This window comes from Balaenoptera musculus, chromosome 7, assembly GCF_009873245.2.
Source record: "Balaenoptera musculus isolate JJ_BM4_2016_0621 chromosome 7, mBalMus1.pri.v3, whole genome shotgun sequence".
NCBI classification, from domain to species: domain Eukaryota; kingdom Metazoa; phylum Chordata; class Mammalia; order Artiodactyla; family Balaenopteridae; genus Balaenoptera; species Balaenoptera musculus.
This window is the reverse complement of record NC_045791.1, coordinates 62,391,709-62,405,622: the sequence shown is the minus strand read 5'-3', so window position 1 is coordinate 62,405,622 and position 13,914 is coordinate 62,391,709. Positions and strand designations below refer to the sequence as shown.

Here is a 13,914-nt window from a genome sequence, read left to right as displayed (position 1 = left end):
ATATAAGAATCATTTCTCTCTCCCCACCAGAAAAGACTTCTCAAACTCTGGTACTTGGACAAAAGATTAAGAAAAGCCCAAATTGAGATGGCAAAAAATATGTACAGAAGCAAACACCTTAACAAAAGTTAAAAAGCCAACATTCTTCATATGAGATTTTATAAGTAGCAAATAAGTTGGAAAAAAATAATTAAAATATGAAACAAGTACATTTTACTGTAGTAAGATACGATTAATCTCCTCTGTACTTTATCAAACATTTCTGTACCAGCTACCAAAGCGTGTAATTAAACAGATTTATGCAGCCTGAATGTCTTCAAAGCTCTATTTCCCTTCTGTGAATTCCAGGGCCATCTGACAAATGCATGTCCAAGAAGTAAGCTAGAACAAAGTAGTTAGCTAGTTTTAACAGCTCTCCAAACAGAATTAAGGCACCAACATAAAGCCCGGTTAGTGTACTTAAGTAAATTACATTCATCTAAAACACATTTGAAAGGGAAATGACTCTTCTGCCAGATATACACATGTCAAAACAAAAGCAAAATAAAATAGTGTGAAATGTGACAATCCTGTCAAAGAAAAACAGGGCAAGCATAATAACATGGCATGATTATCTGTTTCAGATTTCTGATCTCTGATGCTAACATCACGCACCGGAGCTGAAGTCCTAATAACTGTTGGTCACCAAATAATCGGCGGTCACAGCACTTCCATTTCTAATCGCTTAAAGGAGGAAGCTATCCGCCGGCTCACTTTCCGGTTTATGGCTTACGAGGTCCAAGGGACCCGCAAGGACGGCGGCCCGAGTCACTCCGCCCAGGCGTCCCATTAGCGCTGATCTTCCCCCGGGACGCGAGCGGCGCAACCGAGGACTCACCGGCAGTCCTTGAGCCATATCGCGATCTTCTCGTTGGGCACGTTTCCTGCGGGGCAGAGCGAGGGGACAGCTCGTTACCGACCCCAGGAGGACTCCGACTGCGGGGTCACCCTGGATACCCCCAGGTAGGAAAATCTACTGGGGGCAAAATGCAGCCTAAGCAACACGGCTTAGAGACCATCTGAAGGGAAAAGATAGCACCGGGGTCTCTGTTGACGCTGGAGACGCCTTACCAAGCACGCACGTTTAAAGGTCGGAAGTGTCCCCTCTCCCCTCGGCCTCTCGAGCCCAGGACGATCTTCCAGAACTCACAGCAGTCGCCCAAAGCGCACGAGACTTTTCCCCGCCCGCCCGAACTTCCCCGAGCTCCCCGCCCGCCGCTGCCCCGCGGGGCGCACGGACCTCTCCCCGCGGCCGCCGGCAGCTTCGCTCCAGAGAGGTCCTCCTCGTCGTCCTCGTCCTCGTCCTGCGTCGTCGCTTCTGTGGACAGGTCCTCCGTCTCCGACGCCTGCCAGGAGCCGCGGCACTTGGCCCAGGCCTTCCTCCTGCAACTCGCCACTTGCCACTCCAGTTCCTCCTCCGCCTCCGCCGACGCCACCAGGGGCTGGTCCATGGCTGCACCGGGGGCTCCGCAGCCCCAGCTGGAGCCTGTGAGAGACACGGCGGCGGCTGGGACCCCAGCCCCTGCGGTCAGCGCCCGGCCGGGCTGGGGGCCCCGGGGAGCTGGAGCAGGCGCGGGGGGAGGAGGAGGAGGAGGAGGAGGAGGGGACGGGAGGGAGGAAGGGAGGGAAGGAAGGGGAGGGAGGGGGCGGAGGGCCAGCGTTTCACATGAAGCCGGCCGGGCGCGGCGCGGGAGCGCGAGCGGCTCGAGCGAGCGCGGCTGGGAGCCGAGCGCCGGCCAGCCCCAGTCCCGGCTCACCGCCCCGCCCTCCCCGCGGCCCCCGCCCCGCCTCCCGCCTCAGCCTGACGCGCCAGGGGCCTGGCCGGCAGCCGCGCGTCAGCGCGCCCCTCCCTCAGCGGCGTTCCACGCCCCCTTCCGGCCGGGGGCGCGCGGGGCGGGGCGCGGCGAGCACGAAGTGGAAAGACCCGCCCCCTGCCCCCCGCCCACTGTCCCCCGTCCCCCGCCGCGGCCGGCGGAGCAGGAGAAAATTGGTTGCTTGTTGGTTAGTAATCTTTGCTTATTAACTTCTCCTCTCACCCCAAAACAGAAGGAATGTGGAAAGGCCAAGTTTCACTCAACGCCCTTCTTCACTGCGTCCAAACGAGTGTCTGCTTGGGCTCGCTGGAAGTTATTCTTCGAGGAGTCCAAAGAATTCTGTCCAAGAAATGGTGGAGAAAGATGGGAGAAAGGCGCGTAATTGGTATTTCTTGTCAAAATATCAAAACTGGAAAAGACTAAGCTTCGTGGAGTGCTCCTTTCACGCTTAAGAAAGTTATTTATTGTGGTCGTGTTATGTATGAAAGATTTAATTTGGAAATTCCACATTGAAATTGGACATAGGGAGGTGAAGGAAAATACAGCAGGGAACAGCTGGGAAAAAGTAGAAATATTTGCTTGGATTTTGGTGCTACAAGATACAAATGATGTCAAGGTTTAGAACATTTTAAAAATGAGTTTGAGCAGTCCCTTTTGTTATTTTTAAAATCTTATTAGCAGAAAGACTATAAAATCCTATTCAACATCATATCCAAGATCCAGACTAACTTCCCAGAACCATCATAATATCATTCTGGGCCTTATACTGTGAAATGTGAGGGAGAGCTAGAACAGGGATACTGGTAGCTCATTGCCTTGAATTTTCACTATTTTTTCTTTGAGTCTTAAAAATGTTTTCTTTGAATCTGAAAAACTTTCCAGCCTTCAAGAGTCCTATAGCAAAATGCAGCTAACAGTTTAATGGTCCTTCAACATAGGCCAGAGTCTAGCTGCCTGTAGGAAAGGTGAGCAGGAAAGCAAGTGAGGGAGGTACCTGGAGAAAAGACACTGAAAGGGCTGGTCAGAAGCCACAGAAAACAAAGTATGCTGTCTTCAGTTTCATTCAGGGCCCTGATGGATCCCACCCTATCCAGTTCCATCATTTCCACATGCTGTTGCTGACTCTCTATCCTAGCCTCTCATTTCATTCCTGTTCTTTCTGTCCAATACCTTAATGATCTTCAAGATCCAGCTGATGCAGAACTTTGCCTGGACTACATCTTTCCACCACCTCTGGTCACATCTTTTCCACAATTCCCTGGTATATAACTGAATGTCTGTCTCATTTATTTTGGGGCTGAACTGTGCAGTAAATAATATGACTGGCTTCTGAGGGTATGTTTGACTTCCTAGGCAGACTGTAAATGGAGACTAAAGAACATTATTCTGTATTCTTCTTGCACACCTTACACTTTTAGTACAGTGCTAATCCCACAAGGAACATTGAGTTCTCTTGAGGTAAATTTTCTATGCTTTACATTCTTCAGAATGGACAGTCAAATGGATGAAATATTTACTTGCTTTATGTTGTTTCTCTATGGCCTATTATCTTTTACTTAGTTTTGTTGTTTAAATACTTTCAGACAATAAAGAATTTTTGAGAATAATGAACCACAATTTTATATTTAAAAACCAAACCACCAAGTCAAATAATAAAGAAAGGGGGAAAAATTGCCAGCAGGTAACATTAGAATAGAGTACAGCAATTCTTGAATCACCAATAGCACAATCATATGTTTTCTTCTACATGATAATTTTTAATGTAAAACGTTGAGGATACAGAACTAATAAAGAAGGAAATCCTTGAAACAGCAAGCTGTTTTGAAAAGTAAGGGGTTTTAATTGTATTCTCAACTTTGAGATTTTAAAAAACTGCCCAAGGTGTTTAATTTATTCAGAAATGAATGCCATACTACACCTGAGGAGAGTCTAGTTGTTTGCTTGCTTCTTCAAGGATTTTTTTTTTTCCAAACAAGTACTGTATTGTAGACCTACTGCCAATCAACGTTGCAGAAGTTCTACATAAAGAATAATGTCTAAGTTACTAAAGCCTACAAGGTGGAGGAAGAAATACATTTATGTTAGATGTGGATAATCCCATCCAGCATGATGTAGTGGGAACAGTAGGGTCTTTGGTGTCAAACTGAAGTTTGAAATCTGTTTCTGTCTCTTTCTAGTTGTGTGGCCTAGGGTAAGACAGCTAATATCTCTGGCCATCACATTCCTCATCTGTGAAGTTGCAATCATGATAACTACCTTCCCAAGGTGATGTGAGGATTATATGAAATAAAGTGGTGGCTCAATATAGCTCTTGGCATTATTATATCGCAGCAGACAAAAATCAGTTAATTTCATATGGGGGGATTATTCTTATAGTAAATGGCATCTATCTTCATGCTTATGCAGCTGAATTTTTTAAATGGCATAAATTCAGGCTAGGACAGAAAACAGACTCTAGTTAAATTAGGCAATTTTAAATGGTAAAGCATGTATCAGAAGTGAAACATTATGCTCAGTTTAATTAATCACTTATTTTTTGCTTTTCTAGGCCTTAACACATGCCTCCAAATTACAAAACGAGATTTACTACCAGGTAAGCTAAGGCATTTTGGTTCTAGTTAAGGTATTGTTTCTTTAGTATTTACGTAATTAAAATTTTTATTTTGTGCATCAAAATCTTAGTAATTAGGAATCTGATCAGAGAGTGGTATAGTGCTGCAGTTTACCAAATTGAAATATAAAATGCTACACTTTTTATTTAATCTGCCATTCTATTTACCTTACACCTCTGAGATCCCTTTTGTCTTAATAATAGAATTGCCTGGAGGAAAGAATTCTGGATAAAGTAAGTTTGGTAAACTCTGCATTTTCTCGCCTCCCCCAGCCCCATCCCTCTCCGCAGTGAATGTTAAAGACTTGCGAAGTTTTCAAGATTTATTTTTTTCTAAATAAAACTGTTTAACTTTGCTTAACCCAGCATTTCTAAAATTCATGTCAACATGTAATGTTTTGGGCCCCCTCAACATAACTGTTAACATTTCCAGGGATACCAGTGGGATGATTTACAATAGGATAAAAGAGGATAAAAGGAAAATGTTAATGAATGAATTCTTCATAAACTTTCAAAGGTTTATTTACAAATCATGTAATTGAACTATGAGGAAAGGTGGTTAGTCTGACTTAGACTGATTTTTTGACATATTTCTTTGTCATTATTAACCATTAAAGTATTTCTGGTTATTGTGTATATTTTAAAGTAATAAAATTGAATATTTAAGGTCTATAAACCTATTACCTATACTTTGGGTTTTTCCACAGTAGCAAAAACTCTTATTATAGTAGTTCATTGTCCTCATAAGTAAGCATTAACATAGCAAAACAATCTATTTTGATTTCCTTCATTCTCCCAGGTACACATCGGAAGAAGCAGGTGTTAATACCACTGGAACTTTGCCTTGCAAATTATTTACATAATCTGGGTAAGTTTATATACTTTCTGATTTTGTGCGTGCTAAAACTTGTCGTTTATCATTCATTTCACCGTTCCCAGATCACAATTTCTTCAGTTTGCCACATAGTACTAAATTTACCCTCTCCATGGTAAAACCTTGTTAGACTGCTTGTTTTCTTTTCAGTGGCTCAATTCTCTGGTGTTTCTGAGCAACAGGTAAGAATGGCTCATCTATTCTTCGTCAACAATGGAGTGAAGCAAGATTATATAACAGAATAAGCTTTATTTGGTCTGTTTCATAAATTCATGAAACAACTCAAAGGAGGTTTTGAAATCCTCATAACTGGACATAGTAACACATGGGAAAGCCAAAATGTTTTTAATTCATCTGTGAAGCTTTAATGCTCATGTTTAGATCAGTCCTTTTCTTCATTTTCTTTTCAGTCCTGCCCTAAAATATTGTTTTTAAAGGTCTCTGATATTTTGAATCATAAAAGCGTTGGAAAAGGTATATTTACTGATATCAGATGCTCAATCTATGCCACTTGATATAAAACATTTTTCTGCGGTACACAACAAAACAGGAGGGAGTCATTATTGCGTTTTCTAGTTTTAACACTACTTTTGTGTGATCAATTTATTGATACACGTTTTTTTCCTAATTTAAGATTAATTTCTAGCTCTTATGTTACCTATATGATTCTTCCTATTTGAAGGCATTTAGAACTTTAAAAAAATAATTTCACTATGCATGTATTTGGAATTATATATTTGCATGTAAATCTCCCCTTCCACATTTTATGAGGATCAGAAAAAGAGGTTGGTAACTAGATGAACCACGTATCTATGTAAGACGATGTATCTTTAAAAGCTTTAAAGGGTACAGACCTCATAAATGTTTTTTTAAAACACACCACACACACACACACACACACACACACACAATGTCTTTTAAAAAAGTAATTCTGATGTATTCCTGAACCTGAATAAATATAAACTGCACTGGCCTCTCCCGCCACATTTCCCCTCGCTAATCTCCCTTCTGCAGCCCCTTCAGGCCCATCACAGAACAAACACAATCTGCATTCAGAACAGGACCGTTTACAAGTTGAATGGAGTTATTTTGGGTGAGTCATTGAAAACACAGTACAAAACCTTTCCTCACTCACCAGAAATGCATTTTTAAAATAAAGCCAAAGTGAACAAGGCTTGGCAAGTTTGAGGGTGGACAAAATGGGGAGAAAGCGGGGTTTCTGCCAGATTCAGACAGAATTCTGCTAAACCATTTTTGGCTATTCTTTACATTCAGCTCCACCAACTTTCCTTACCATCACTAACCAAAAAGTACAAGATTGAGCAGGTAGGCCATCAAAACAAGGACACTCAATTTCAACCAGCACTGTATTGGTGGGCAGGGCCAGTAGATCCCTTAGAGCTTAGTGACAGTTTTAAATCCCCCTTTGTGTCTCCCTTAATTCAGAAGCTATAAGATGTATCCACTTAATAATCTCTTTCCTCTGATTAAATCATTTTGGCAAATAAATAATGATTATAAGCAATTTTTAGAAAGTTGTGTATAAAAAAAAGAAAGTTGTGTATAAATTCAGTAAGCAATCCTTTAAAATTGCTTTTAAAATAAGTGAAGTTCTATGAGAGTTAATCCAATAATAAAATATTGAAGGAAATAACAGCTATAGAGACAGAAAATAATAAGCTAGTTATTAAGAACTTTTAAAATTGAACTAATATGTCTCTACAATGGCTTGATAAATTTGGGGTTTTAACATGCAGGTATTCAGGACTTATGCATCAGTATAGAGTCTTATTTATCTATCTATAAAACATATTACTCGGGCTTCCCTGGTGGCGCAGTGGTTGAGAATCTGCCTGCTAATGCAGGGGACACGGGTTCGAGCCCTGGTCTGGGAAGATCCCACATGCCACGGAGCAACTAAGCCCGTGAGCCACAACTACTGAGCCTGCGCGTCTGGAGCCTGTGCTCCGCAACAAGAAAGGCCACGATAGTGAGAGGCCCGCGCACCACGATGAAGAGTGGCCCCCGCTTGCCGCAACTAGAGGAAGCCCTCGCACAGAAACGAAGACCCAACACAGCCAAATAAATAAATAATAATTAAAGTGCTAATAATTAAAAAAAAAATAATTAGCTGAGATTTATTAAAAAAACAAAAACAAAAACATATTACTCACCTTTTATCCTGCAGAGAACTTTCTGGCAGCAATACAAGTGATTACTGTTTCACAACCGGTTACAAATCAGTTGAGGCTCACATCTCATGAATGAGGAAAAACCTAGAATCAACAAGGAGACTTCCTTAACATATAATGGTAATTCTGAACTCTTTTGCTATAAAATTTGATAGTCCCTGAAAGTCATGTTTGACAAAGATTGACCCAGCATATTACTGCGTGTTAATTAATACACCCTGTAGGGGGACCTACTCTTAGAAGTGTTCCCTGTTCACAAAGAATTTATTGCCTAGTTGTGGGTACAAGCCAGGCTCTAGTGGATGTAATTATACAAGTATTCTTCTCAAACTCCCTGCAAATTATCAGTTTCCACAGTCAGGGTGACAATTGTTGGTTAAGAGGAATGAAAACTCTGTGTTTGAATGTTAATCTGGCTATGGAAGCACTAGGGTCATAATAAACAAACACATATTTCCTGCTGTAGTTAAGAGCACAGCAAAGAACTCCGGTTTCCCACATTTGGGGGAATTTTTTTCCTTTTCTTTTGTGGGTAAACAATTGCTTTAAAATTATAAAATAAGTACTTAGCCTTCAAAGCTTATCTCTGCTATCTAAAAATGATTTTATTATACTTAGTTATATTGAAATATAATCTACATACGATCAAAGGTTAAAAGGACTAAACATCTATTGATGGGAACCCCAAACTAAGAACTTCTTCACAATCTTGTTTCAAAACAAACAGAAAAGTAAAGCAAACGCCATTAAAATTTCTTTGAGGCAAAAAAGTTTATTATTGCTGTTAGGTAGCATATTTGGCCTGGATTACATTAGGACTAATCAAACAGCTTAAAGTGGTGTTTGCTAACAGATTGTTATTAAATAAAAGAACTACAGGGTAAAGGTCAGCACACAGGTTGTTTTGCTTAATTTTTAAAAATTTCCCTGAGCCTACGTCTTTCCAATTTTTTTTTAAAACAAGTCAACTCAAGTTGGCACCTTAAAACCTTTAAACACTGTAATTACACTAGTGCTGATATTCAACTTGGAGAAATGCTGTTAGAAGAGCAATTATTTCAGTGGACCCAGGGAAATAATATTGAAAATGGATAGTTTGGATTGAGCACTTGCTTTGTTCCAGACACAGTATTTATACCTGGATTTATAGTGTCTCATTTAATACAACTCTATAAGAGCTTATATTACTTTCACTTTACAGATAGGGAAACTGAGCTTCAGAGAGGTTAATACTTGCCCCAGGCCACATACTAGTAAGGGGCAGAGTGGAACCAGGACTTTTCCCCTGCAAAGCCCATGCTCTTAGCCAAGATGTGTGACTGTCTTAGATACTCCAGGTCCGCTGTTAGAGAAACATGAGCAACCACTTACTGTCATCAAACTGAGGGGATTCTTCACTTACAGCTGATGGGCTGAGGGGATTCTTCACTTACAGCTGATGGGCTGAGGGGATTCTTCACTTACAGCTGATGGGCTGAGGGGATTCTTCACTTACAGCTGATGGGCTGAGGGGATTCTTCACTTACAGCTGATGGGCAGAGGGAATTCAAGGGAGGCGATTACCTACTAAGACTCCCTCATTTCACAAGGCAGGAAAACTAAGCTCAGAAATTTTAAGAAGCCTGCCTAAGGTCAGCCATCTTAGTGACAGAATTATTGAGGGACGAGAATCCATAACTCAACAGTCCTGCAAACACAAAGGCAAAGGTAGAAAAATTGCTTTTATCTCACCAAATCTTCTGAAAAACTCAGAGAATGTAAAAACAAAGATTTGAATATTCAGGTTTCTTACTAGCATGTAATATTACAGAAGTAAAGTTGATACTTATGGCCCAAAATCTGTAGCTCCACCTATCCATATTTCTGGAGAGGACTCAAGGTTGGAGACAGTGAGAATCTCTGCAAACAAGTATGTTATTCAGGTTATGTTTGAGTCCTTCTAGGATAACATTCTGTTCTCTATTAGATGCAAAAGCCCAAGACTGTAACACCCCTGGCCTAGCCACATTCTTGCACTCAGAGGACTTTCTCAAAGGGAACAATGTTCCTGATCAAAAAGAGGGAGTTTTTGCTTCTCAACCTAAAATCTGGTCTTCCAAGCAAGCTTCAACTGCCCAGTATGGGACATGACTTTTTAAGATTTCACCTAAGAACTATTTTAAACTCTATCTTGAAGAGAAACAATGTTCAGAAAGTTTTTCTAAAGGATAAACTTCAGTCACTACTGTGACTAACACATATGATATGTCAGTATTTCAATATATTATATTTACTCATGACTTAAAGCAGACCAGCAAAGAGCTGGGTGCCTTGATAGTATCAAGTGATTTCCAAGAAGATGGTTTCTACAGAATTACTCTATGATTTGTGCAATGGCATCTGCCTATATTGATTCTTGATTTGAGCAGTGACATGAAATGAGATGTACCATCTCCAATAAAGAATCTTCCCAGAGGTTGTTAAGTATATCACCCTGTATTCCCTTTGGGAGAACCTCAGGAGAAATATCTTTTTACAATATTTGTTCCAAGAAGAGTTAAAATTACCAGGACATTTTTGGTTAATCTCACGGGCACTGGGAGTTAGATAACTGACAAAGTTTCTCTTTTCACATTGGCAGCTAGAAAAGTGAGAGCCAAATGTGTGGCTCACTCATGGTAGATGAGTAGGTCATCATGGAATGCATCTTAAACTTTATTCATGGCTCGATTCTGTCCCCACCCTTGTTTTTTTTCTCTTTTTTCTCTCATTTATTTCTTTTTATCAAAATAAATTTTATAATTTTTGTTGTTTCTTTTCTGCAACATAACAAGGAATAGCTAAACAAAATATGTGAGAATCTTAAGCAAAATTATATGTTTACTATACAAATATGTACATTCAGAGAGGAACGTTAGGAGGGAAACAAAGATGTTCTGTTAAATTACAATATTATGGCTAATTTTTTTTCTTTTATTTTTCAAACTTTTTAAAATTGTATTTACAATTTAAGGATAAAAACTTATTTGAACTTTGAAAGCTCTAGGTATTCCAGAGATAGAAGTGTGGGAAGTATGTGTCTGACCCCATGCAGTGTATTTTTCAGTTTGATTATGTTAAGGCAAGTGAGGAACTGTCATAAACTGAGGTTGAAATGGTAGGTGAGAGCCAAATTTTCAAGGCCTTGGTGTGCTATTTTAAGGGAATGTATTACTGCCAGTGTGAAGTTAGAAGCAGCTTTCAGTTTTTAACTAAAGTGCTTTACTGAAAGATAACTGTAACTATACAGTTGAAAGAAGAGTGCATGGGAAAGCCTCAGGCAAGGGAACCAGTTAGGAGGCTTATTAGTTTGGTGACAGGGGTTGGAGGACCAAGGTTTATAAAGACTTGAGTTAGACCAGTGGAGATAAGGGCTGCAATCAGATTTGACAGATTAGAAGTGGGTGGGGAGGAAGAAATAGAATGATCCCCAAGTTTGCTTTGTACTTTAGCTAATGGATAGATATTGGTGTCATTCAACATGATAGAGAATTTAGAATGATTAGGCATTAATTTGAGAGTAAGGAGAACAGAGAAGAAAGGAAATGAGTTCATTATTGGACATATTAGATATGAGGTACTTATAATACATATAAGAGATATAGCCCCAAGCAGTCAGAAATACAGTACAGGGACTTCCCTGGCAGTCCAGTGGTTAAGACTTCGCCTTCCAATGCAGGGGGTATGGGTTCGATCCCCGGTCGGGGAGCTAAGATCCCACACGCCTCATGGCCGAAAAACCAAAACGTAAAACAGAAGCAATATTGTAACAAATTCAATAAAGACTTTAAAAATGGTCCACATCAAAAAAAAAAAAAGAGAAATTACGGTACAAAGGTGGAACTCTGGATGAAAGTTTGGCTTAAATATTATAAGCGTGCGTGTGTGTGTGTGTGTGTGTGTGTGTGTGTGATCATTAACATCAGACAGCCATTTTTTCTATATGATTCTGGTCAGCCTTCTTCCTGTTTCCCAAGTAAGCTATTCTAAGCCTATTGAGGCAGTAGTCATCAATGACTTCTAAAATGCCAAGTCTAGTGGATCCTTTCAGCCCTCATTTTATAGGTATCTTTATAGCTCTTGTCAGGATTGATTATGCCTCACATTTCTTTCTTGATCTTACATTTGCATATTTTACTACTTCCCAGTCTCCTTCACCAGCTTTCATTTTTTTACCAGTATAAACTATTAAGTTCATACACTCTCTCTGACTGAAATGAGGAAGATTAAAGGTGGAGGAGAAATAAAAGTTTGTTCAGTGCGTTAAGTTTGAAAAGCCTGTTGGACATCTAAGTGGATATATTGAGTAGGCATTTGGATATATGAGTGTAGAGTTCAAGGGGAAAATCTGGACTAGAACATAAGTTTTGGAGTCATCAGCATATAGGTGGTATCTAAAGCTAAAAAATTAGCTGGGGCCACCATGGGGGAATTGGTGAAGAATGTTAAGATGAGCTATCTAAGGATAGTGTCTTGGGGTACTTCACATTTTAGAGGCAGATAATTGAGAAGCATCCATCAGAGGAGGCTAAGAAAGATCAACTAGCAAGGTAGGAAGAGAACTGAAAGTGGTATCCAGAAGGCAACTGAAGAAAAAAGGTTTTAAAGAAGAGGAAATGGTAAATTCTACCAACTTCCTGAGAAGTTGATTAAGATGAACACTGAGAATTGACCTCTGGATTTGGAAATCGAGATGTTATTGCTGACCTTGACAGTAATTGTGGTGGAATGGTGAAGAGTGAAGCCTTGATTGTAGTGGGAGTCTGTAGGGCTAATTCCTTTTAGAAGAGGGAAACAGGAAATAGCAGGGGTAGTCAAATGATAACAATTAATTCGTTATGATAGAACAAAAGAGCAGGAAAGCCGTTATATAAATATACGAGCATTCAAGATCATGAATATCTATGTCTGGTTAAGGTTGGGAAAAAGCCAAGTTCTAAAGTTTTGATCCCTTGCAGTTTATTCCTACTTGATTTTAATATTAGACCTTCTTACAATTACTGTCATTTCTGAGTAACATAGTCATGAAAGAGGTAAAGGTAGAAACAGGAAATGTAGGCATCTGATGAAGAGAAAGACGAAGATAGGAAAATAGCTAAAAGGAAATGTAGAGTTGAAGGATTTTTGGTTATTTTTTGAGGGGAATGCATGGGAATTAAAACATGTTTACTGGTTAAAGACAGGAACAAGTAGACAGAGAAAGGTTAAATATACACAGAAAAGCTTAGGTATTTGAAGGGAGGAAACTTAATTTTAGAAGGTGATTTCTTTCTTTTAGATTGGAAAGAGATATAAATGCACCAATGTAGTTAAATTTCCAGGGTAAGATAATTTAAAGGAATTCACACCTACTGTCCTATATGTACTCTGAGAATGAGGCCAGATCATCTGTTGAAGTGATGGAGAGTGAGCTTTTTGGAGAATTAAAGAGAGTGAAGGTTTGAAATAGCTGTTATTAAAAATGGAATAAAAACTACAAGGGAGAAGTAGAATACTTGTTTATTTAACAGTTACATACCTCTCTAAGCACCTTATAAATATTAGCTTATTTATTCATCATAGCATCTCTATGAGATGTGTTCAGTTATTATTCCCTTCTTACAGATGAAGAAAGTGAGGCACAAAGTGGTCACGCTGTTTTGCTAAGGGCACCCAGCTAGTAAGTGGAGGAGCCAGGAACTGAGTTTTCGTGGTCAGGCTCCAGAGTCCATGCTCTTAACCACTTTACAATGCTGATGGCAATGATATAACTTTATTTGGCAGGCTTAGGTACATAGGTGTGGAATTTCAAGAGACAAAATTTTAGATTCCTCCAGGAGAGGAGCTCAGAGCTTGAGTGTGATGATAGTAGAGAGATTAGTTGATGAGATAAACCACAGAATGCAGACTGGATGGAAGAGGTAGGGCAGAAGATAAAGAAGCAGGGTCATAGAGGGGCTCAGAGACTTGAATCTTTGCTGTTTTCCTAAGGTTTTAGATTCTTTATGAAACCAAAGAGTTAGTTTGCTAGAAGTAAGGAAGAGGGATAGTTGGAAGAAGCAGGAGCTCAGATTAAGACAGTATGATTATGAAATGTAATTAAGAGAGATGAGGAGTTTCTGGGGAAGACAAGGTAGCACTGGGGTATAGCACTGGTAGTAGATCACTGAGGTCCAAAGGAGTTAAAAGGCCTGAGCAGCAGAGGAGGTCAAGAAATAATGAGTTCAGGGTGTTGGGTGGGGCATCTCTATAAATATTGAAGTCACATATGAATCACTCAAGATGACACAGGAAACAGGGTGGAGAAAATGGTGCAGAAACCAGCAATTTGCAATGTGAGTTTGATGAGGGAATGAGAGATGGCGTAAGATGAGAGATCAGGCTGAC

The 13,914-nt window shown here is 40.0% G+C and overlaps 1 protein-coding gene and 2 long non-coding RNA genes across 9 annotated transcripts in view; 1 reads left to right on the top strand and 2 right to left on the bottom strand.

Annotated features, from left to right (window-relative positions):
* The window catches only part of ITPRID2 (ITPR interacting domain containing 2), a 38,374-nt gene extending 36,623 nt beyond the window's left edge, over window positions 1–1,751 (bottom strand). For 3 of the 6 annotated variants that reach the window (XM_036857476.1, XM_036857477.1, XM_036857479.1), the window contains exons 1-2: window positions 1,280–1,749; window positions 878–923 (exon numbers count right to left, since the gene is read on the bottom strand). In XM_036857476.1, coding sequence (XP_036713371.1) covers window positions 878–923; window positions 1,280–1,490 — 257 coding nt within the window. In that variant the 5' untranslated portion in view covers window positions 1,491–1,749. Of the gene's footprint in view, window positions 1–877; window positions 924–1,279 lie in introns of all 6 variants that reach the window. The other 3 variants (XM_036857481.1, XM_036857478.1, XM_036857480.1) reach the window with 3 other exon arrangements.
* A 226-nt stretch (window positions 1,752–1,977) lies between these two features.
* Window positions 1,978–13,914, top strand: part of LOC118897903 — a 199,895-nt gene continuing 187,958 nt past the window's right edge. The window contains exons 1-3 of one of the 2 annotated variants that reach the window (XR_005020568.1): window positions 1,978–2,040; window positions 4,402–4,446; window positions 5,264–5,332. This is a non-coding gene — a long non-coding RNA (uncharacterized LOC118897903). Of the gene's footprint in view, window positions 2,041–4,024; window positions 4,119–4,401; window positions 4,447–5,263; window positions 5,333–13,914 lie in introns of those variants that run through there. The other variant, XR_005020567.1, reaches the window with a different exon arrangement.
* The window catches only part of LOC118897904, a 57,690-nt gene continuing 45,887 nt past the window's right edge, over window positions 2,112–13,914 (bottom strand). Inside the window, exons 2-3 of the long non-coding RNA XR_005020569.1 lie at window positions 7,513–7,614; window positions 2,112–2,192 (exon numbers count right to left, since the gene is read on the bottom strand). This is a non-coding gene — a long non-coding RNA (uncharacterized LOC118897904). The remainder of the gene's footprint in view (window positions 2,193–7,512; window positions 7,615–13,914) is intronic.